Consider the following 23,978-nt stretch of genomic DNA (forward strand, 5'->3'; position numbering starts at 1 on the left):
ATTTACAAATGATGCCATGTGCTGGCTTGTTCCCGAAGGACTAAAAATCAAGTTTGGTACCTATTGTGTGTTTCAGCCTCCTTGACTCTAATCCTGTGTAGGTCAGTGTATTAGCAGACCTCTCCTAATTTCCATGCTTGCTGCTTGTAGTTCATGCTCATTATCATCAGCCAAGGGGGCTGCCATATTGTGCTCCATTCCTCTCTGAATTTCTGTCTGTACAACTCCTCTGGGGAGTAGACCCAGCCTGTGTCCCTCCAAGGATGCATAACAATGCACTGACCCTCCAATTCTCACTAGGCACCCATTGGAAAACAAACACGGCTTAGCAATTATAGGCTTATTACAAATGGATCATTAACTTTAAACAAGCTGTCGTTTGAGACTGTGTGCATAATCTTGGACAGGAAAAAAAAAAGATATATTTTTCAACAGACCTGATTTAATATCAGTTCAATTATCAGAGCCTTGGCCCTGTGTTTTGACATTGTCCCCAGAACAAAAAGACTCAACAGCAAGATAATGCTTTTTAATGATATCATCAGGTCCTTCTCCTCTTTCCTGGAGGACTTGAGGAATATTTATGGCAAGCAATATGTCATGACATTATCCTCAGTATCACCTTCATTGATTTTCCTACTGTATTCATAATTTTTTTTTTACTTTTATTTGACAGGTATGGTGGTTGAATGCTGAAATGTTTAATTTATTTTTAAATGCTAATTTTAAAGCATTCCTTACTCAATGCACAACTCATCCTGAATTCAGAGATAGAGGTGCTTTAAAACAGCTATACAAAATATGGAATTTTATTTAGATATTTTTAAATGTAATGTCCAATCAGGACTGTATCAAAAATGCTACATTTTGTAAATTATGTTAACCAACAGAAAACTTGAAATTTAGTGAATTATAACTAGGATAATTATTATTTTATCTTTGTTTTAATCCTAATTTTCCCCTTAACGTGCTTGGACATCTTCGGAATCCATTTAGTTTTGCAAGCAAAACTTTAGTTCCCAGAACCTAGCAATCAGTTATAATAAAGATCCTATAAAACATGGCTATGCTGCAATTTGTTCTGCAGTCACAGTCTTTTTTCCTCAGCCTATTGTCCTATTTCTTGTCCCAAGTCAATCCCGATTTACGTGTGGAAAATCTCGTAACATTTACAAGGAAATGTACATTTTATAGCAGTTTGATCCACTTCAGGTTCAACCTGAAGGACAGATAGAGCATAAGGTGAATTCAAATTGATTGTATGTTAAAACACATTAAAAAAAGCTTTGGAATGTCACTCTGTGCAGACGTAGTCACAATAATTACCAAACTTCAAACACAGAACACATGGTGTCAATGGCAGCTTACATAAAAGGCCGAGGCATGTAAAAGGGCTATAATAGTTGTGCAAAGGCAGCCTTTATTTCCCAAATGTATATGTCTACAACAGGTAACATGCATGAACACTGAGGTTCTACAACATTTAGCTTAATTCAGTTGCTTATTCACTGAATCCTTATGCACACATCCTGCATGGAAGCTTCAATTAGAAAATGCATTTTTTCATTCAAGTTGCTTCTGATCCCTTGTCCACTGTTAGGGGGGTGCAATAATGTACAGGTTAGGGGAAGCACAAGTACCAGAATAACTATTTTTAATATGTGCTATATTCTACTGTAAGTAGAAATATTGAAAATGTGAGATCTGTGTCAATCAATATGCTTTATTTTAACTCACACAGGTACCTATGTTACATAAGGGCAGATTTCCCCAGAAAATTAAATAAGCTCAGTTACATCATTCTCCATTAAAATGTATTTTTTCAAACATCTGTACGCCTCTGTGCATGTGACCATCTGCAAACACTGTCTGAGGATTTCACTTCTGCCGCAGTTCTGTCCTGCTGCACACAGATGTCAATGTGTACCTTTAAACCCTACAATTAAGCTGATCATGTTGACGGTTCAGTCATTAGCCCATTAACAGTAGCGATTACAAATCTACAAATCTATGAAAATTACTGTATGTTCCCAGAAATTACAATGCTTATGCATAATTAGATGCTTATTAAGATAAAGATATGGTATCATGAGATATGGTAAATGGTAATAAAGAAGGTTTACATAACACTGAATGAATGTAACATTTTTAATATGAATGTAACAGGTTTATGTTTTCCATTTATAGTAATACAGTATGACAGGAAATGACTGCATTTCCCTTTGTGTTTCTCCATGTTAGAGTAAATAAATATTTATTTACTCTAAATATTCTCTAAATCTGGGTAAATATTATATAAAATATTAATGTTAATTATTTATGTTAATAACATCTACAAACTGGACATTAAATTATACACATTTATAGTCATTTTAAACCTTTTTCATGAATACAAATGAGATAGTTAATTTTCACAATTCTCTTTGCAAGTCATCTGGTAGTGAGTCTGACTTTTTCTTTTGCTGGAATCAAGTCTTTGTTATCCAACATGGATTACTCTCATATTTGTGTAAGTGTGTGCAAAAAGCTATGAAAGACAGGGGGACAATAAGCACACACCACAGTCTGATAGCCCATTATTTATCCATCAACCAAATGTCTAGTTCAAACAGAACAAATTTAGTTTTTAGCATGACTTATTTTTGCTAACACACCACACACTTTCCAAGGATAGACAAACCTTTATTCTCTATTATTTTATTTTTTATTCATAAAACTTCCTTGCCAAATACTCTCCCTTAGTTCTAAAATAAAGGTTTGTGAATAATTTCACTTGTGTTTGTTTATGTGCAATATTTATTAATTTGCTTTGGAATGGTTAGCAGAAAGGTACAGTATGTCTTGTTGACTGTACAAATACTGTATATCTCCCCTGTCATCTGAGCCCTTCACTTGAAGATTAAGCAGCCATGTTGCTGAAGCTGATAGCCTGGCATCTTGCAAAACTCAGATGGATGAGATCTTCAAATCACTCAAGTACTAATATTCAAAAGAGCTAGATGAGCCAAAAACCTTTTTGTCATTTGTAACCTTTATTTTATTCTTCTGTTCTCTTTTATTATTTTTTTTTCTGAAAATATGTTTTTCCTTCAATACCCCAATTAAAAAATAGTTATCCAATTATCTTAACTGCTATGGTCCTTATCCTTGCATGGGAAGGACTGCGACTGTATGGTTTTTTCTCTAAAATACACTCTGTCACAGCCATGCTGACATGTCAAAGTGTAAAAAACGTAGGAAAGTGTGAGAAATGTTCTCGCAGTTCTCAAAGACAGCAAGCACGGTTTGTAAGAGGGAAGGCTACAGTGCTAACTCATAGGAGCCTGGCACTTCACAGGTATTGTCATTGGGTGGCACGATCAATCATTCAACTCTGTTAGGGTTTGCCAATCATGCATTGCCACTTAGAGAATTCAAGTCAGGGTCAGCTAATGGCATGGGACGGACATAAAATGTTTGGACTGTACAGTAGGTCTCAACCTTCACTCAAAAAATGAACGGATTTCCTGATTGAGTCATTTGGGAACCCCCTATAGCAGTATCTAAATCCACACAACATAACCAGTCCTTGTTTTTTGCCCTTACTTCATCGTCTGTTTTCAGCATGTCCTCCACATCTGCCTCAGAGATGTTCAGAATGGATGCTGCGATAGACTGAGCTTTGCAAATGGACTCCTTAGAAAGTCCTCCTGTGGCTGACGGCTTCTTCTTCCTTCTCCTAAGCTGGGCCTTTGTGCCTTGTACATCCCTGAGTATCTCTGTTGCCAGAGCCTGCAGACAAAACAGTAAAATCTGTGTTATTAGTATAAACAAAAGAAGTCCTTCCTTGCTAACTTAGACAAGGGTAAAAACAAAACATCAGAGAATTTAAAGGTTGCTATACTGTAGATTTCAAAGGTCATTCAGTAATTTTTGGGGCTATGACGCACTTACTGATGGTACATTACTGAGATTTGTACAGAATGTAGCCAATCTATCTGGAGGTATAAAGTTATGAACATTATACTTTTTATTTTTTCAATTACTCTGAAATTTCCTGTAGAATAAACATACTTAATGACTAAAAAAAATACCAGGTTATGATGTTTGCTTTTCTCATCATTAATAGCCTTCAAGGGAACATTTTTGTGAAACCATTGGAAAATGTTGATTCTGCTCCACTTTTGACCTCATATACACTTTAAACTGCAGTATTGAGACCTTAGTTGAGACTTCATACCTTGTTGAAAGCTAAGAATTTGTATTTTTTCATCATAACCCAAAACTTACTAACTATATGCCAAGTTTCATTAAATTAAAGCAATGTGGTTTACATGCTTGGCTAAGTTGACAAGGAATGACCCAATGTGCACTGTTTCTTGAAAGTTTGTATTTCACCACAAGGGAATTCACAGAAAAAATGCATTAAGAAAAATCTACACAAGGACACATACCGAAATGCAGCAGTGATAAATTGGATGCATCTTAATTTACATTTTTATGAGACCAATTATTTGGTCTTTTTTATAAAAAGAAATATCTTTTATGTTTTTTAAATGTTCTTCCCTAGTTCTCTCTATAGTGTCCAAAACAAAGGATAATTATTTTTATTTGCTTTCAGATGATGTAGCAATGAGTATACAAGAAGCCTATGATGACTGTTTTTCTAAAACTTATCAGAACAATCCAAATAATATTTTAATTAAGCTTTGAAGAGTTTAAAACATACCCATATGATTTCTGCAGCACTAAAACCTGATATTTTGAGTCTCTTTGTACTGCAGAGGAAGAAGTGAAATGTGAGATGTGTCTAGCTGCAGAAGACAATTAAATGTGCAAAAGCTGCCACTGTACTTGAGAAAGTCAATAAATTAATCTCCCCATTGCTTCATTTAGAGTTTATTGATTGCAGTAATAATCTTCTATATCATTTGCTATAAGTCTAATGAAGATCTGACCTCGAAATGGCTGGTCAGCAGAGATACGGGATAGCTGGATATTTCCCAACACATAGCACTCATATTCTGTGTGTATATAACTAGGCCTAATCATGAGTGTCCCAAAGCACAGAATTTATAACACATCTTCACAGACCATGCTACTGTTTTATTTTTTTAGTTTCACGCTTATGATTTCATGGAGAGAAAGAAAAAAAACTCTTTACTTAGCATAGCCACCATTGTATTTCAATTGTGGTTTATATTTTTGAAGATTAAATTTAGGGGTGAAATTACTGTTGACAGATTGCAGACAGCAGATATTGGCATGCCGAAAAAAAAAAAACACATATGGAATGGAAAGTGAAAACAACCACAATGCAATTGTAGATCAATGCTCAAAGGCATGCTGCAGTGTGAGTAAGAATCCATCAATAATTTGGTAAGTTTACAGCAACACTGTGCCGAACAGGGCAAACATGTAAGCCTTTTCCTTTCTTAAAATTGAAGTGTTCCAATTACATAAAAAGTCCAGGCACTAAAATAATATTTTTCCCTTAAAAGCTGCAAAATGGACATTTTAAGGATTGTAAGTTTATGCAAACCTCCCACAAAAATTGTAAACACATACTGTATGAGACAAAGAGAAACCTAAGACACTTAATACAATAATAAAGGAGTAAAACCTTTCCAGTAGGAGATTTTGCTTGAGAGATATGTGAGTAAAAAAATCATGCAAGTCTAGTAAAATATATAAATAGTGATTTTACTTGAAAACCTTATCCTCCAGTAGGATAATAGTTTGTGTGCTGTTTCTTTAGGAAGATGTGCAGCTTATTAACATCCACAGTGCCTATTACTTTGTTTACTGCCTAATAGATATTCATTGTCACTAGCCAGGACTTCGATTCCATTTACCTAAATCCCAGGTGGAGAGTAATCCTAACAGAGATTAACTGAATTTATCACTTATTCTTTCTCAGTCCCATCACCCATGAGAGGGTTTGTTAATATCTGTCAAGTGCTCTGACAAGGGACAAGTCAGAAAAAAGAAGCCTTGATGAAACACACTATTCTGCGAGACATCCTAGCCAGAGGGGCAATTAAAGGCTGGGAGTTTTACCAAAGGATTACTTGAAATAATGGAAAGTGGAAAATGCACAATTTTTTTTGTGACCTTTTTTAATTACTGAGCTTTAGCGGTTTAACTTTCAACCTTCCTTTTCCCTCTAAAACACCTCTGTGTGAAGCCCTCTGTACTTCAAATGCTGAATGCACTTCTTCCTTGTCTGTACACCTACTATAGCACTTATGTCATGTCCGCCCACTACGACTACACAATGAACACTGCTTCTCGGCTCAAGTGTTAAAGTGCACGCCTCACCTACAGTAGGTCCCAATCAAGCAACAAGCCATTAGCTCCCTATTCCTGTCAACAGAACCTCTGCAGAACTCCCCAGTGTTGCTCTAAGCTAAATGAGCACATCATGTGATGTGTCAGGTGTACTGCTAATTAGGTTCATTAGATGTACAGAGGACCTGACTAGATCAGAACACATTCATCAATCTTCAGACCTCCTCAGTTATGTGATGGCTTCCAAGCAGAAAAAAACGAGGAAATGACAATTAGAAACAAAAACACACAAAAAACAAATGTGAATGAAACAGATTTATCTTCATATGTAAAGAAGGGGGAAAAATCCTTCAAGGGAGGTGGAAGAACAAACCTTAATTTTTCGTCTGTGATTTATCAAGCAAATGTCATCCTGTAAACGACATTTACAATTTTAGAATCTAACTCTAAAAGATAAAGAATGCAAAAACAGGATGAAAGTGCCAGAAAATATTTTTATAAAACGTGTACGGTTCTATTAAACAGCAATTTTTATGATGTATCTCTCAGAGTTCATTAGTTAATGTGACTCCTGGCATCTAGAATGACTGCTGGTCATAAAAAGGACAATGAAAACTTGATAGAATTTTTAAAGGATGACCAAAATTATTTTTTGTATGAACAGTGCTTTTGGTAATGTTGAGTATATCATTGCTTTTCTGGTACACATTCCTAAAAGCACTTACTAATTTAAAACCAAATTATTAACAGTAATTTACTTCGTTTTAGTGAATCTGAAATCATGGTAGGAGCTTTTCCCAGGTCCTATAGCAACATTCTTTTTTGAGAGTGAAAATACTGTGTACAACAGGTTTTGCATATCATATACAGCAGAAAAAAGAAAAGAAACTGCGAGAAATCTAAACAATACCACTGAGATTTTAAAGGGGAAAAAAATGATGACTACATTTGTATTTCACCGCTATTCATACTGTACCTCATACTATTGCATACAATAACAACTGCAGAGCCCAAGGCACTCCACTGCGCATTAAGTTAAAGCAAGATAAAGTCTTAGAAGTCTGCAATCTGACTTTAAAAGTTGTATCTGGTGCATTGTAAAGTGATTTTAAATAAAGGAGAAAACATCGGTGGACCCTGAAGGGCTGAAACTGTTGGGACTGTGAGCTCTCTGCACTGTGAAGAAATCCCAGTCCTGATCAATATTTGACAAGACTAAATCTCTTCTGAGCATTAGGTCAGGCCATCAAAGAATCTAATGTACTTTTATGGATCACTTGGATGCACTGTTTCAAAAAATCTGCATCATGAATGGTGATGTATAACACTGGGTTATGTGAAAGTTACACTTATCTTCCTTTTAGCAGCAGACTTTGAATTGGACTTTCATGAGCGAGACAGTGAGCTGAAGTCGGGTTACGTGAAATACATCCCTAGATGGCAATAGCTCTAAAACACTGAAGGAGGGTGGCCTTTTAAGTGTTGATTCTCACAAACATGAGAATCTATGCTTTTTTTAAATTACTGTGACCTTTCATTCAGAACTAAAACTGAAAAATATGGAACACGTAGAGCATAAGTAGAAAGGAATCCATTTCTTTTAGAACTCTACATATTCATACACAAGGGACATCACAAGAACATATGGCCACACTGTATAGGGTTACAGAAGTCACCAACAATGCATGAATAATATCAAATTAATTTCCATTTAAAGCTGTAAAGTATATGAAACAGGACACATTTACCCCTTTTGCATGTCAGAAAAATGTTTAATATTATTTATTAAAATAATAGTACTGTATCTCAAACAATAGTCTAATCTGCTAATTTAACATGTTTAAATTATCACTTAAAAATGATAATGTTTTTAAAGGGATGTGATTATGTTACTACAGTATGCTAATATACATGGCAGCAGATCCAGAATGCGTAATGTGATAAAGCCTCCCATTTTGACTGCTTCTGACTTTTAAATATGATTTCTTAGAACTCAGTCTTACTTTTAATTATTAATTTATGCGGCTGATGCCTTTAACTAAAGATACCTACATCAGTACCCATTTAAACAGCTTGACAATTTACTGGAGCAGTACAATTTAAGTGAAGCACCTTGTTCCTTGGTACAACAGCAATGCCTCCTAGAACTGAGCCATTCTCCTTTTCTCAGAATGTCAGTGATTCTTGCACTTAGTGGTGCAGGATGGTCAACACAATAATGATTGCCCCCTGATGGGATTTCAAAATATAGACAAGAGCAGATGATGAAACAAAAAGGGTTTCTTAAATTGCTTTGTCACTAATTTAGCATTACCTATAACAAAAGAAAAACTTAATTCAAAAGGTAAAATGTGTTGTGTAATGTTTACACTTACTGATTCATAAAAGAACCTTAACACCCAGATCCAATGGATTGAATAAAATATTTAGAATTCTTGTGTAGAATTCAAATCAAATCATGTTATGTTAAAAAATGTACAGTGCACTAGCTAAGCCTTATATAGAATAATGTGTTCAATTTCGGTCAGAATGTTAAAAAAATATTGCAGCTCTGGAGTCAGTCCAGAGGAAGGGCAACTAGAAGCTTTCTGGGTCTTCAAGAAATGTCCTACAGTGACAGGTTGAAGGATCTGAACCTTTTTAGTGTTGAACACAGAAGACTATGAGGGGACCTGATACAAGTACTCAGAATCATCTACGGCAGTGGTTCTCAAGCTATGGTACACGTACCACTTGTGGCACCTGGCCCTGCCAGGTGGTACCCCATATGACCCTAGAACTGTTGTGTGCACTGAAAAATTGGGACAGGTTTTCTATTTTAATAAAATTAGTTTGTGTCAAATACGCAGCCTATGTACTACGATACAGCACGCACTAATACTTGAGTGGACACAAGAGCTACTATGTAATTCTATACCATTATATAGGAAAGCATGCTACGAATGCGTGCTGCGTTAAGATGAGCAAATACTTTTTACTGCAATAAGATGAGTCTGTAGATGTCGTTGTTTTGGCCAATTTGCTCATTTACGTTAGATACAAGTTTGAGGGTACGTCACACGAGGACTCTGTTCTGTAAGCCCCTACCAACAGGAACTACAGGAGAGCACATATTTCAGCTTCTGAATTAATTTATCGAAGAGAGTGGCATCAACTGGTTAAAATGCGTCGGAGTTTGTACAGATGGTGCTAAAGAGAAGACAAGCCAACATAGCGGTATAGTTGACTGAATTAGACAGGGTACTCCAGATACGAAGTGGATGCATTTCAAGAAAATGCCTGACGATTTAAAATCTGTTAGAATCTGTTGTGAATTGTATCAAGGCTTGACCAATGAATTCACATCTGCTTTGCTCGACTAAACAGTCTCACCCCTCTCACTGAAATTGTGCTTTTGTATTATTTTTAATTGTTGTTGTTCCTGTTATTCTGTAAAGCGCTTTGAGAAGCCACCTTTATAGGCACTACATCAAATAAAGTTTATTATAATATTTATTATATGTGTATGTGAGTGTGCTCATGATGATCATTTAGATTTTCTGGGGTTCCTATGAGAAGATGACTTGTAGGTGGTACTTGGATGCTTTGGTTTGATCAGGGGTGGTACTTGGTCCAAGAAGTTTGAGAACCACTGGTCTAGGGCACTGACACAGAGGATTTATTCTAGTGAAACATGAACCTCAGGACACAAACCGAAAATATGTTGAAGTGCATTTTAAACCGAAAACAGCGAGCTCTTCTTTACTCAGACGGTTTTGGGTGTATGGCACAAGCTATTCAGACATGTGGTTGATACATGTGGTTTCCTTCAAGAAGTGGCCAGATGAGACCCAGGATCAATACCAATGGACCTGGTGGGTCTTCTCGTGTATAACATTTCTGATGTTTCCCTTATGTCGAACCAAATTAGAGAAATGTGAACAAAATTACAGATGAAAATATGATCATCTATTTTATTGTGATATGTAACATACTACATGTCAATGTGAAGTTAGTATTGAGTATGACCTTCCTTAGCATTAACACAATAACAGTAGCATTGAAGCATAGGCCTGATCAGAATCTGGAGGAATGTTTATTGAATGTTCAGCCACTGTTCCTGTGCAGTTTTTGCCAGCTAGTGAAGTTTACTCAGTTGCAGTTGTCTCCCGTTAATGGCGTTGGTGAGTTGGTCCCACAGATATTCTATTGGATTCTGCTGGAAAACTAACACTTCTGCATTGACTTGTAGGAACGGAAAAACTGCTGTCTCATAATCAGTGAACAGTAAGACTGCCTGCAAGTTGCAGCGAGAACATTCGTGTGTGAAACAGTTAAAGGAAGTCACTGCTCAGATCATCACACTTTCACTGCTTGAACAACAAAACAGTCAGCATACCGCTTACCAAAACCACCAAAAACATCCCTCCTTACATGGTAGCCTGCTTTAGGATGTCAAAGGCGAAATGGTATTGTGTCTTGAGTAAAACACTCCACCACTTTCGCCACCACCTGAAATGTTCTTTGGAACAAGATGGGTAGCTTCATACAGTGCCTTGCGAAAGTATTCGGCCCCCTTGAACTTTTCAACCTTTTGCCACATTTCAGGCTTCAAACATAAAGATATAAATTTTTTATTTTATGTGAAGAATCACCAACAAGTGGGACACAATTGTGAAGTGGAACGAAATCTATTGGATTTTTGAAACTTTTTTAACTAATAAAAAAATGAAATGTGGGGCGTGCAAAATTATTCGGCCCCCTTGCGTTAATACTTTGTAGAGCCACCTTTTGCTGCGATTACAGCTGCAAGTCGCTTGGGGTATGTCTCTATCAGTTTTGCACATCGAGAGACTGAAATTCTTGCCCATTCTTCCTTGCAAAACAGCTCGAGCTCAGTGAGGTTGGATGGAGAGCATTTGTGAACAGCAGTTTTCAGCTCTTTCCACAGATTCTCGATTGGATTCAGGTCTGGACTTTGACTTGGCCATTCAAACACCTGGATACGTTTATTTGTGAACCATTCCTTTGTAGATTTTGCTGTATGTTTGGGATCATTGTCTTGTTGGAAGATAAATCTCCGTCCCAGTTTCAGGTCTTTTGCAGACTCCAACAGGTTTTCATCCAGAATGGTCCTGTATTTGGCTGCATCCATCTTCCCCTCAATTTTAACCATCTTCCCTGTCCCTGCTGAAGAAAAGCAGGCCCAAACCATGATGCTGCCACCACCATGTTTGACAATGGGGATGGTGAGTTGAGGGTGATGAGCTGTGTTGCTTTTACGCCAAACATATCGTTTTGCATTGTGGCCAAAAAGTTCGATTTTGGTTTCATCTGACCAGAGCACCTTCTTCCACATGTTTGGGGTGTCTCCCAGGTGGCTTGTGGCAAACTTTAGACGAGACTTTTTATGGATATCTTTGAGAAATGGCTTTCTTCTTGCCACTCTTCCATAAAGGCCAGATTTGTGCAGTGTAAGACTGATTGTTGTCCTATGGACAGACTCTCCCACCTCAGCTGTAGTTCTCTGCAGTTCATCCAGAGTGATCATGGGCCTCTTGGCTGCATCTCTGATCAGTCTTCTCCTTGTCTGAGCTGAAAGTTTAGAGGGACGGCCAGGTCTTGGTAGATTTGCAGTGGTCTGATACTCCTTCCATTTCAAGATGATCGCTTGCACAGTGCTCCTTGGGATGTTTGAAGCTTGGGAAATCTTTTTGTATCCAAATCCGGCTTTAAACTTCTCCACAACAGTATTACGGACCTGCCTGGTGTGTTCCTTGGTCTTCATGATGCTCTCTGCGCTTTCAACAGAACCTTGAGACTATCACAGAGCAGGTGCATTTATACAGAGACTTGATTACACACAGGTGGATTCTATTTATCACCATCAGTCATTTAGGACAACATTGGATCATTCAGAGATCCTCGCTGAACTTCTGGAGTGAGTTTGCTGCACTGAAAGTAAAGGGGCCGAATACTTTTGCACGCCCCACTTTTCATTTTTTTATTAGTTAAAAAAGTTTCAAAAATCCAATAGATTTCGTTCCACTTCACAATTGTGTCCCACTTGTTGGTGATTCTTCACATAAAATAAAAAAATTATATCTTTATGTTTGAAGCCTGAAATGTGGCAAAAGGTTGAAAAGTTCAAGGGGGCCGAATACTTTCGCAAGGCACTGTATCTCCGCTGTCAACTTTACTCCTCAATAGCCTCCAAGCATGCAGATCATTATTATACAGACTATGGACCACAGTCATTCTTCTGATGGCTTGGCTCTTTATTTCCTGGAAGTTCTCATGCTGTAGCCATTGCAGCCTGAAAATGAGGGTGACATGGCCTGTCCCTCAGAGAGCTGGTTCCTGCTCATCTGGACTAATCTGCTGATTTCTGAAGCAGAACATTTCATACTCCATCTCTCACAGATAGGTCACCTTCCATACCTACCAATAGAAACCAGGTGATCTTCATTATTCAGACATGGTTATGTCTTTCACTTTTTTAGTAAATCCTGTCTTTATGAATAGCTATATCTACAGATTCTTCAACAATCTTATTTAAAATGTAAATAACATTAAGTACATGCAGAATGAGATACTGACACATGGTTTAAGGTTGCTGTGACCCTATAATGCATTATTATACAGTATATGGAAGTGCATGCAAGACATGTCTTACATACCAATATTGCCACCAATATTCTGCCAATATTTCATGCTGGCACTTAGTTAATTACACTCTGGCTGGATGAATAGTTTTGTTTTAAAGCCTCAGTTTAATAAACTTTGTGATGTGCCATTAGGCATAACCAACGGTAGAAAACAAGCCACATGTGTATCACTGTTTCCATCATCAGGTGTTACCACTCCCGCTGCAACAGCTACACTAAGAACAAAAAGAAAAGAAACTTATCTTGGGGCTGTCATAATAGGATATCAGACAGAAGTAGTAGTCTTAAAAAAGGCCTGAACCATGCAGTTAAGATAAAGGAAGAACAAACAATGTAAATTTTTTAGTACTCTCCTTTAGAGAAACAAAAACACGCAACAATAGCTGACACAACAGTCCTAAACTAGACAGAAAAGACAGAACTTTAAGGTTCTCAAATCATCAGTTTTGAACAGAGACATATCTCTATTACCTGTAGGAGTTTTCAGTGAATTTCAGCTCTGTCAAAAATGAAGTCTTGAAAGTCCACAGGAAACAAAAAAGCAAAATATGCCAACTGTATACAGCTGAGAGTTTGTCAAAAAGATTTATTGGACCTGATGATTTTAAACACAAATATGAAATGCGTTTTTTTCTCTCTTCAGAAAATGTTTCAAACAGATGCTTGATAAAATGTTGAGTTTAAAAAATATCCTATTACATTGGGTCATTTAATAAAACCTGAAAATGTATGCTATCGTGATTTTGCTGTCTGCCCTGAATACAATAGAAAATAATGTAATTAAAATCCCATAAATTGTCGCCACAATTTGTGCTGGAATGATGTGCTGCTATCTCTTTAAATGTCATTTATACCTTCAGTTTTTTTTTACTTTCAGTTTTTTTTCAACTAGCAAAGCTAATTAGTAGATGTCACCCAGCTATGGAGCAATAGAGGACAGGATGCAGCCTGGCCAGTCTTTATCTGACATAACCAGGCGCCTGCTTAGTTGAGTCTGCAGTAGCACGCCAAGACAAACCAGTCAATTTTCACAATAAATTGTGAGAGGCAGACCACTGCCTATATTCCCTCAATTGGGATGTGCATTGTTTTTCCCTTACAATATTACTAATTTTATGATAGCCTTCTAAAGCTCATTAGCTTTACTTTTTTGTCACAAAATGAACAATCTAGCAGTAAATTACAGTTACAGTATATTAATCTGGCGGCTTTAACCAATTTATTAATCCCTTTATTAATGAACATGACATGATAAAAAATATTTACTTGGTTAAATAGTGCACAAAAAAATCAGATCAATGAATTACCCATACAGAAATAAGAACAGCTGGAAAAAGACTAAATACCACTGGTGTTATCTCGGCAGCAGTAACATTCTTTTTTATTCTCCTTTGTTGATAAAATACAGCCTTGGCATACCTTGATGAAGCTGACCAGCTCCTCCAGCTGTCTGTTGGCGAGCCCCAGTTTCCTCTGCACACCCTCCAGGGCCTGTCCGCTCTGCAAGGCCAGCCCGTGCATCTGCTGCGAGGCTGTCTCCTCCAGCTCTGTCAGGGCAATCTCAGACTCTGCCACCCTGGATTGCAGGTCCTGCACTTTCTGGTTCTGCAGTGTAAATCAAGAGCAAGATCCCTTTGAGCAACACACTCCAGTAGATCTCCCTTAAGACCCTATTATCATGTGAGAAACGCACTATTAACCTTCCGGCAAGTTTAGATCTAATGGTGGAGAAATGTATTTTTGTTCAAAAAGTCTTTAAAATAGACTACAAAATCCACTGGTTGCAATGACGTTCTGGTTTCATGGTACCATCAGATGGCCCACGGAACATAGCAGTTTTCTCTGGCTGATCACAGGTTGCATCAGACATTGGTGTGGAAAACATCAAATTAAGGAAAAGCACAGAATCAGAAATTAAGAAGTTTAACAAAAATATAAGAAGCTTACCTTCTTTTCTAGCTCTTCCCTCAGCTTGAGACAGGTCATGTCATGTTGATTCTTTTCTTTGGTGACTACGTTGAGCCTCTGCTTCAGGGAATCAATGAAGGTCTTTCTGTTGGATGCATCTTCAGATAGAGTCTTCACCTATTCAATTAAAAAGAGCAATCCTGGGATGAAGCCGATTCCAGTTCTGGTTGAGTTTGAAGATGCTTTCACTTTTTTTTTTTAGCATTTACAGTTATCTGACCCTTGCCACTGCGATGAAAATGCAGTAAAAATGGGAAAAAAATCTAACACAAACATCCCCCAATAGTGAAAACTAGTATTATGATTACTTTCAATTGTTAAAGAAAATGGGGCCATTTTTTATTGGATGCAGGAGGAAAAGGTTAATTAAAACAACTTTACAACCATCTAGTTCATTTTACTTCAAAAAAGATGCTGTGCTTTGCATTGAGGTGATCACACATGCTTCAGAAAAGTGTTATGATTCTACTCCCCTCTCTCCTGTGTGTGATATGAGTTGTGGGATTCACAGAAGGCAAAATGGCTCAGAACACATAATGCCTTTACCACAGGCAGGGGGGTGGTTTCATTCCCATTGAGAAATTAAGAGCAAAGCTTTATTTATTCAGAACAGAAAAGTATCTTGTACTAACAGATAAAGTAAACCTGCCTCATTTGACTTGAACCCAAAACTTTCAGCATTTGTTTTAAATGGCTTATGTTTTACTTCAATGCTATTCAATTTAATTGAAGACACTGTCAACTGCATATAGAAATTAATACAACCTTCTTGTAAAGAGAATATTGGATAGTTTGGTATACTGTACACTTTTACAGTGTTCACAGAATTCATCTGTGCCAATGTGCTTAATCACATTGCACTCTGAATAGTGAGAGGTGCTTGCTGTAAAAAAATCAAACGTTCATTAAAAAAAAAAATCAGATATAAAGATTTTCCCTCTACGTAACTAATCAAGATAAAATAAAATGGTAGAAACGGGCAGTTCAGTTTCCAGTTATCCCTGGTGCATGAATGTAGTGTCAACTAAAGAATAACCACTGAAAAACTACTGAAGATCTGCATTCATAACAGCCTCCTAATGACCCCTGTAAAGTCTGATCTAAAATAATCAATCATCAATCATATGAAATCTATATATCAACCAGTGTTTCGCTTAGCTAAAAAAAAAGCTGGTCTTTTTAAGTTCTGTGATCTCAGCTCTAAGTCATAATGATTTTCGGTGCACAAGCATCCCCAATGCTGGAACTATTCTGCAATAGTCCTTCTATGGAGGAATAGCCAATGTCAGAAACCAGTCCAGGGATTTTCACAAATAAATGATAACCCTCAGTGACTTGGTAAACCAACTGAGCTATAAGCTTTAGTGCGTCTAAACCGGCTGAGCTATAACCTTTAACAAGTCTGTAAACTGACTGACCCATAACCTTTAGTGAGTCTGTAAACCAACATGCCTTGATCTTGCAGGTCCTCAACCAGACTGCCTGCCCTTACCTCCTTTAAAAGACTTCCAATTAACAGTTACTGGTTGTGCATTTGTGGTGACATGGTGGCACAGTGATTAGCATTGCTGCCTTGCAGCTCTGGGCTCATGGGTTCAGTTCCAGGCCTAGGGTGCTATCTGCATGTTCTAACCATGTCTGAATGGGTTCCCTTCCCCAGACCAAAGATATGAGTGTGTTTGTGGCTGTGTGTGTACCCTGTGATGGACGGGCATCACATCCAGGGTGTAACTATCCCATTGTTTGCTGGGTTATGCTCCAGCCTCCCTACAGCTCTGAAATGGATGAAGCAGTTAGAAAATGGATGGATGGTTGTCCTTTCTCCCTAATTCGTTTCTGGCACCTGTGTAAAACTGCACACTTCTGGTTGGATTCTGGGCCAAGGCTGTTTCTGTGCTGTGTTAAAACTATTTTCTGATGGCCTCCAGTCCCCCTTCATATCAATCTGATAAATTTGGGAAATCATCCCTTAGCTATTAAAAAAAATAACATTAGCTTATTCATCCAGGTGAGCTTCAGTAAGCTGGTTGTAGAGACATTAACTATGAAGTATTAATTTTCCATACAAAAATCTTAATGGCACAGACAAGTTTCATAATATCTTAACAAATCTGTATTTTTTTTAGTTTACCACAGGAGTCCCAAAATAGGCAAATTAGTTATTCGGAATAGTATGTCATAATGAAGCCATTCACTAGTCACTAGGAAGTCATATTTCACAAAAAAAAGAGTGACACACTTTTTTCTCCAAGTCTTCTATGAGGTCTTTGTGGGTCTTTTCGTTTTCCTGAAGTAATTTTAATCTGGATTTCAGATCTTCAATTAGCTGCCTCTTCATGTTGATGTCTCTTTCAGTACGAGAAACCCTAAAAGAATAAAAATATATTACTAAAACTTGTCGGCTGTCATATTTTAATTTCCTTCACTGCAATAGATATTTGTTCCACAGATGAAAATAATACACTCATTAAAATGCAGAATATATAATTAAAAAAAATGCATGATAACAATGTGGATTCATGTAGAAAATGACCAAGATTTGTATAAAATTGTGTTAAAATAGGATTTACAAAATGAGATTTATAATCCCAAAAATAATAGTACATGATAGTTTTTATTTTTTAAGCTCATTACATACAGTATTTCATATACTGTACAGGGAGTTTTATAGTTTGTAAAACTTAAAAAACCATGTTCTTTTACTCTAAACAATTATAAAAGGATAATTCATACCATATACTGTAAGCATTGATTAGCATTAAATTTATCAAGATGTGTTAGAGCAACACAAATATTATATATGCTGAAAATCCTGTGAATAAAGGTTATGAGGTACTCAAAACACATACCACAACTGTGGCCTTAATACTTCACTAATGAAAGAGAAACTGCTAATAACAAAAAATAAATATTTGAATATGAAACTACCATTTCCTGGATCTTGGCCAATAAGAAGGGATAACATTCGCTGTTTCTGAATTCTCCCCACACAATTTGTTACATGTTAATATTCTAAAAGTAATCAAATCCAAAACACTCAAATGCCTGCTTAAGTATTGTTCGGCATTTCGCAACTTTAAAAGATTACAACAGAGAATTCAGTCCCTGCACAACTATCTAGATGTGTTTAACATGTACAGAACGTCACTTCAAATTTCAAACTGCAGCAGCGTGTCTGATTAATATTCTTGTACTCAAGTCACTTAAAGAACATTAAAGGATGTACCTGTTTACACATCTTTTAAAAAATGCAGCTGCTTTCACTTGAAAAAAGCTAGGTTTTTTGGACAAGCATTGATTTTATGTACATGCAGATGCAGACAAATAGACTGCTGCATTCTGTAAAGCTCACATTTGAGTCAACAATAAATACATATGTTTATTTATGTCTAAACATATAAAGATCTCTGTTTCACAGGCTGAATGTGAGTAAAACACTTTGTAAAATGAATGATGCCATTAGAATGTGAGATTCTCTTACCAGAGTGACATTAAGTAAATGTGAGAGGTTAGCCCAGGGGACTGAGCCCTGGTTACCCAATGGATTTTAGCATTAATGAGAAAAACTTATTGAACCTTTAGAGCTCATATGGAGCAAAGCTGGCTCCTCTATTTACTCAAGACTCTGGCAATATCCTACCTGCGTTAACAGGCACTGTCAAGTGCTTCTTCCTCTTATGAAAGAATGCTAATGCCAGTACCAAACATGATTTTTAAACAATTTAACAAAAGAGGAAGGATAAAATGGCATAAACCATGGGACTTCAAATGACAATAACCTTGTTAATTCATAATTTTTCACGTTTTTCAACACATAAGTTGTGATACCTTAAGGCTTTCCCTAGAGAGCTTGCTAAGCATTAATATAGTGTCCATTGACATACAAAATTCTACTAACCAATGCGGCATTCTTTTCTATTCAATTAGCACGTGTGAATAAATGTATCATATTAAAGGCAATGAGTCACTGGACCTCTGATCCTAATTTTTTTTAAAAGTAGTCATTTGACCCAATGACTCTTGTGATTCTCATGGAGTGCAAAACAGTAAGGGAAAACACATTCTTGGCTTGAGCAATGCTTTTAGATCGAAAGGAGAGGTTGTGAATTTTATCTAAACATCTAAACATTCTCTAATATTTAATCTGAATGTTTTTGCTCCTGAAGATTTTTTTTGTATTGTATTATTTGTTTTGTATTTTGTACTTTCAATTTTTCTTGTATTTGCTTTATCTATTGTTAATAATATTGGAACATATACATACTGTATACAGCCTGAATATGTTAACTTTAAAAATACTGAATATTTCACATAATTCAAAAAAGGTGAATAAAGGAAATGTTATGACGTGAATGACAACGAATGGAAATAAAGTAAAAACAAAGAATTTAAAAATATATGCAATTGAAAGACAACAGACTGGAGATCAAAGAAACCAAGCTATGACAAGAGGGCGAATGAAATATGGTTTTGTTCATAAATAAAGCACAGCTTTGGCAGTAGATATTGACTAAAGAAGCCTTAGTGCACTTTGAAATCCATTTTAAAAGAAGCTCTATGTGCACTTTAATACTCTTCTTGAAAATGTTTTTCTTTTCTACTACTTATTACTTGCTTCTGCTTAACAGTTATATCATTAGTATGATTAAAACGACCTCTACCTTCTAAATAATCAACAAATAAGATTTTATATTTATGATATTTTACAAAAACTGTATGTTTCCAATATTTTTTTTAATATACAGTATATATTTCAGATGTGAAGTACAGTATGGTCTCTGAAGTTTTGGAATAATCTAAATTTAATATTAAAATATAATGCAAATGCACAAAGACAGGAATAAAGAACTAATCACTTAATTATATATATTTTTACCCTTTTAATTCGAAAGAATAGATCTACTTGAAAATTGAGTTAATGAATAGGACATAAAGAAACACCAATGTTTTAACCATTTAACTACTGAAATATTATTTTCCAACACTTCAATATATTGTTAAATCCACGTTGTGGAAGTGTAAAAGAAAACAACCACAATAAAGCAATGCAAGTGGAACTGTGAATCTCAGTGCAGCATTGCTAGTGAATGACCACAGTAATGACACTCTCTAAATTATTCTTGTTTAAAAAACAGCATCTCAAATAATAGATTCTCAGCCACAAGCAGAGACACGTTGTTGAAGACAAATCTCCAATTCTAGGAAATCTAAAATCTTTCCAGAAAAAGCACAGGTTTGACTATTGATATTGAACAATATATTGACAAATCATTGCACTGCCCCAACCGTGGTTTCTAATTAATACATTTTTATACCAGTTGGATAAACCATCACAAAATACATCCTGGATTCTGCCAAGCACTTAGGGGTGTTTAGAACATTTTTCCTGTATAATCTATCCCTGTCTCACTTTATATTAATTGGTCAATTAAAAAAAAATAGGTCACAACCATCAGGCTAAATTCCACACAGGGACTGAAATTTAATACAAAAAATAAGATATATAATATCTTGTCTTTCTGTATGGACTAAGTGTATTTGTTTACTGTGCTAATTGTCTATTACACCAGTGTAATACCATATTACCAAGGTACCAAACAATACTAGCTGCCTTCAAACATGCAGTTTTGTCTACATCAAAATGTCCATATGTGGACTGACTCTTGCACAGTTGTTCATCGGTTCTATATTTACTATAAAAGCCCTGTTGAAACTTTTACTTATTAGAGCATAACCTGCCAGTGCTATGTTAGTGACTGTGGGGAGAAAAATGAAAATTGAGTATTTTTTTTAATTTACAAAATAGATTTAAAGTTCCAGTGGGACACGTCAATGTGAGCTCAATACTAAATAAAAAAACAAATCCTGCATTTTCTATATGAGCTAATTTAATAATACTCAGTGAGCACTCTGAAATGACAGATCGTTTATACTGTACAAATACAGCACCTTCCTTATTTAATCATACTCATGAATAAATCTGGAAAGAGGAAAACAATATTACTGACAGACTTATGTTACAGACTACATAACATCCTGCTTACAAAATAATTAATTGAAATTCAAAATACAGGGGCGTCACATTTATTCACACTTTTAAATATAATTGTAGATATAATTTTCAAAAGTATATGTAAGGCAACTGTGCTTTTTGCAAGGGCAACGGAAGACTTCACAAAGTTCCAGAATACAGAGGCCTTCAAAGGGGTCCTATTTCCCTCTGGTAGAAAAGAAGGTAATACAGGGAAGACATTCATGCATCATCATGGTTAAGGTCAGAGAGCTCTCAGAAGACAAAAGACAAATGGCCATTGACCTCCACAGCCTGGGAGGTGGGAATAAATGAATCTACACACCCACATATACATACAGTCATACATGTCACACTAAGAACGTGAAATCAGGGATTTAATCCTAAAACATTTCACCGGGGATTTCACGTACAGTACTTAAATATTTCAGGATTGTGTGAAATCCCTGGTTCTACATTCTTACTGCAGCATACACATGAATACACAGAATTTAAGTGGTAAAGATGAATTTGTTAATAAGATTCTTTTCTGATATACAGTATGTAGGATATAGACTTTGACTAGTCTATATCCTACTTACTGTAGGATATAGACCAGAGCACTCCAGTTGTTGGGCTCTGCATCCTCCAGTAAAAAAAAAGGAAATTAGAAATCAACCATATCAACTGCTTGCCTTTAGTAGCGCACACACATTATGATGGTCTTGTGATATATTTTAACAAGCATTTAATGTTCTTTCCTTTTTTTAATGGAATTACAGTATAACCCATGCAACTGCACACTCTCAAAATATTTTAAACAACTGGATAAGGACAGTAAATTGAGCATTTAGGGATTATGTTTCAGATCTTGAATTCATAAGAATGAAGTGACTGGTTTGTTTAACTAACAATTTATGATTTTTTTTTGCAGCCACCTAGCCTACAAGAAACAGTTTTCAACATGTTGTGCTCTGGTCCTTTACTGCTGTTACAAGCCAACCCTTTATACATCTAGCATACAGAACATGTTACTTGGCCCTTTCAAAGCAATGACTGATTGTATTGATGGATCTCTCTTCATTGTGACAATTTAATTTAAAGTTATATAACTGTAACTAGAATTGCTTTAATTTAAGCATAATTAGCAGTCTGACCTTTAAGCTAAGGACTGTACTTTAAGAATTATTTTAATACATTATTACGCTAACCTGCACGGCAAGAATAATGAGTCACAGCTAGCCTGTCATTAAGGAAACCTCCATTCTTTATTACAATGTTTTTTCACTGCATAGCAAATATATTATTGAGAAAGAAGGATATAACGATTTCATGATTTTAAAATGCATTATTTATCCAGGGTCAAAAGAGGAAACATAAGGTTTGTATCATGGTGTAATTTGGAATTTACAAGAATGCATAAGATCTGGTGGGGTCGAGAATCACAGTGACAAGTGCAGTATATAAATGAGAGACAGCAGAATTGTATGCAGCAACCCCTCACACCATCGTGCTGCTCTCCTGTTTTTAGACACCTGAAGTCTTGCAGCAGAAGCAGAACTAGCTTTTTTTACTTCACTATTCCACAATTTCCAGTACTCATCTTGGTAGATGGCACCTACTGTATGTCAGGAAAAAAAATATGGATCAAGTCAAGTGTTTTGCAGTGAATAAAAAAAGGTTGGAAACCAAACTCTTGTCTTTATAGCAGGACTGAACACTATTAATCATTTTGCTCAGTCAGTGATCAACACTTTGTGTTTTCAAGTTCACCCACGTTTTGTTTCTTGCTCATGGAAAGGCTAAGAAGGATTAAGACGTGGGTGCCTTCATATACCTATTAAAGTTATTTTCTCTGAAGATATTTTCACCACAGTATGACATTCGTGTGGAACGCGTACTACATAATGTAGGTGGGTTGTACTGGATTTTAATTTTCTCTAAAGCTCTTCTCATCAGAAATGCCACACACTTGTTCTGCTTCAAAAACTCAGAGACGGAGCTGCCACACGGTGGCATCAAACACAACAAATAACCAGACATACTTCTCTTGCAGCTCCCCAATCTGCTCTTCCTTTTCCTGCAAGTCTGCTCTCAAGGCTTTACTGGCAGATGTGTGCTTTGCTATCTCATTAGAAGCATTCTGAAAGAACAAAAGAAAAAAAAAGAGGAAAAAATGTATCACCTTAATTGTTTTCTTTTAGGTGGGGAATTCCACTGCAAACAGCATTTTACTTCCTGGTTTTTAAGATGAGAAAATAAAATACGGTTTGCCATGCAATAAAAAGTAGCATTTTTAATTTCTTTTTCTCATAACAGGATAAGAAATCTCAGGGTGGGACATGAAAACTAGGGATGTACATGATACTGTATATGGCAATGCTCTGCAAAATAATAGCATTAGTGGTGTGTACAAAAGAAGTTAACACAGAGAACAACACAGAGCAAAACTTATATTAATGGTGCAAAGGAGTATAGCAGTGTTACTCTGCTTCTTTAAAAAAAAAAACATCTCTGCTTTGGCTTTATAGCCGGTTAACCTTCACAGCTCGATCCCCTTTGGGCAACGAGAGAAACCGAAAACAACAATATTTGACAATGTAGAATTCAGCCCACATTGATGACATCTCCCCTGGCTGCACAGCTCTGCCCACGGAGGGGGACTGTGAAGGCTATCTGCAGGAATGATACAGACAAAAAGCCAAAGCCACTTCTGCACTGTTAAAAGACAAAACCTTGCCTTGGGTTGTAAAAGATGTTTCTCTGTTTATTTACAGCACGGAAACTTCATCAATGAAGGAAGCTCACAAACGAACTCTGGCAGGGTGGGAGACTAGTCTACTCCGTGGATAAGAAAGAGGAATGGTACATTAACTGTCTCAAATTTTTTCTTTCTAATTTCTGTGAACATTTTAGTTGTATACCAATTTTTAACGATAAAGGCAGTATGGGATAAAATCCACAGAGATTCACCTTTTATTTTCAGACAACCTACAGAAGGTACCTTCTAAAGTTTATTATGAAGCACCTCGTACCACACATCCACACTGAAGATAAGATTCGACAAAATCCATGTTATAGTT

At 36.3% G+C, this 23,978-nt stretch overlaps 1 protein-coding gene across 2 annotated transcripts in view; it reads right to left on the reverse strand.

Annotated features, from left to right (window-relative positions):
- cntln (centlein, centrosomal protein) overlaps positions 1-23,978 on the reverse strand; it is a 196,646-nt gene that overhangs the window by 18,624 nt on the left and 154,044 nt on the right. For both annotated transcript variants that reach the window (XM_088626946.1, XM_088626938.1), the window contains 5 exons: positions 22,941-23,038; positions 17,125-17,251; positions 14,865-15,002; positions 14,337-14,522; positions 3,586-3,771 (listed from right to left, as the gene is read on the reverse strand). In XM_088626946.1, coding sequence (XP_088483072.1) covers positions 3,586-3,771; positions 14,337-14,522; positions 14,865-15,002; positions 17,125-17,251; positions 22,941-23,038 — 735 coding nt within the window. The remainder of the gene's footprint in view (positions 1-3,585; positions 3,772-14,336; positions 14,523-14,864; positions 15,003-17,124; positions 17,252-22,940; positions 23,039-23,978) is intronic.

Source organism: Lepisosteus platostomus, chromosome 1 (genome assembly GCF_059453375.1).
Source record: "Lepisosteus platostomus isolate fLepPlt1 chromosome 1, fLepPlt1.hap1, whole genome shotgun sequence".
Classification (NCBI taxonomy): Eukaryota; Metazoa; Chordata; class Actinopteri; order Semionotiformes; family Lepisosteidae; genus Lepisosteus; species Lepisosteus platostomus.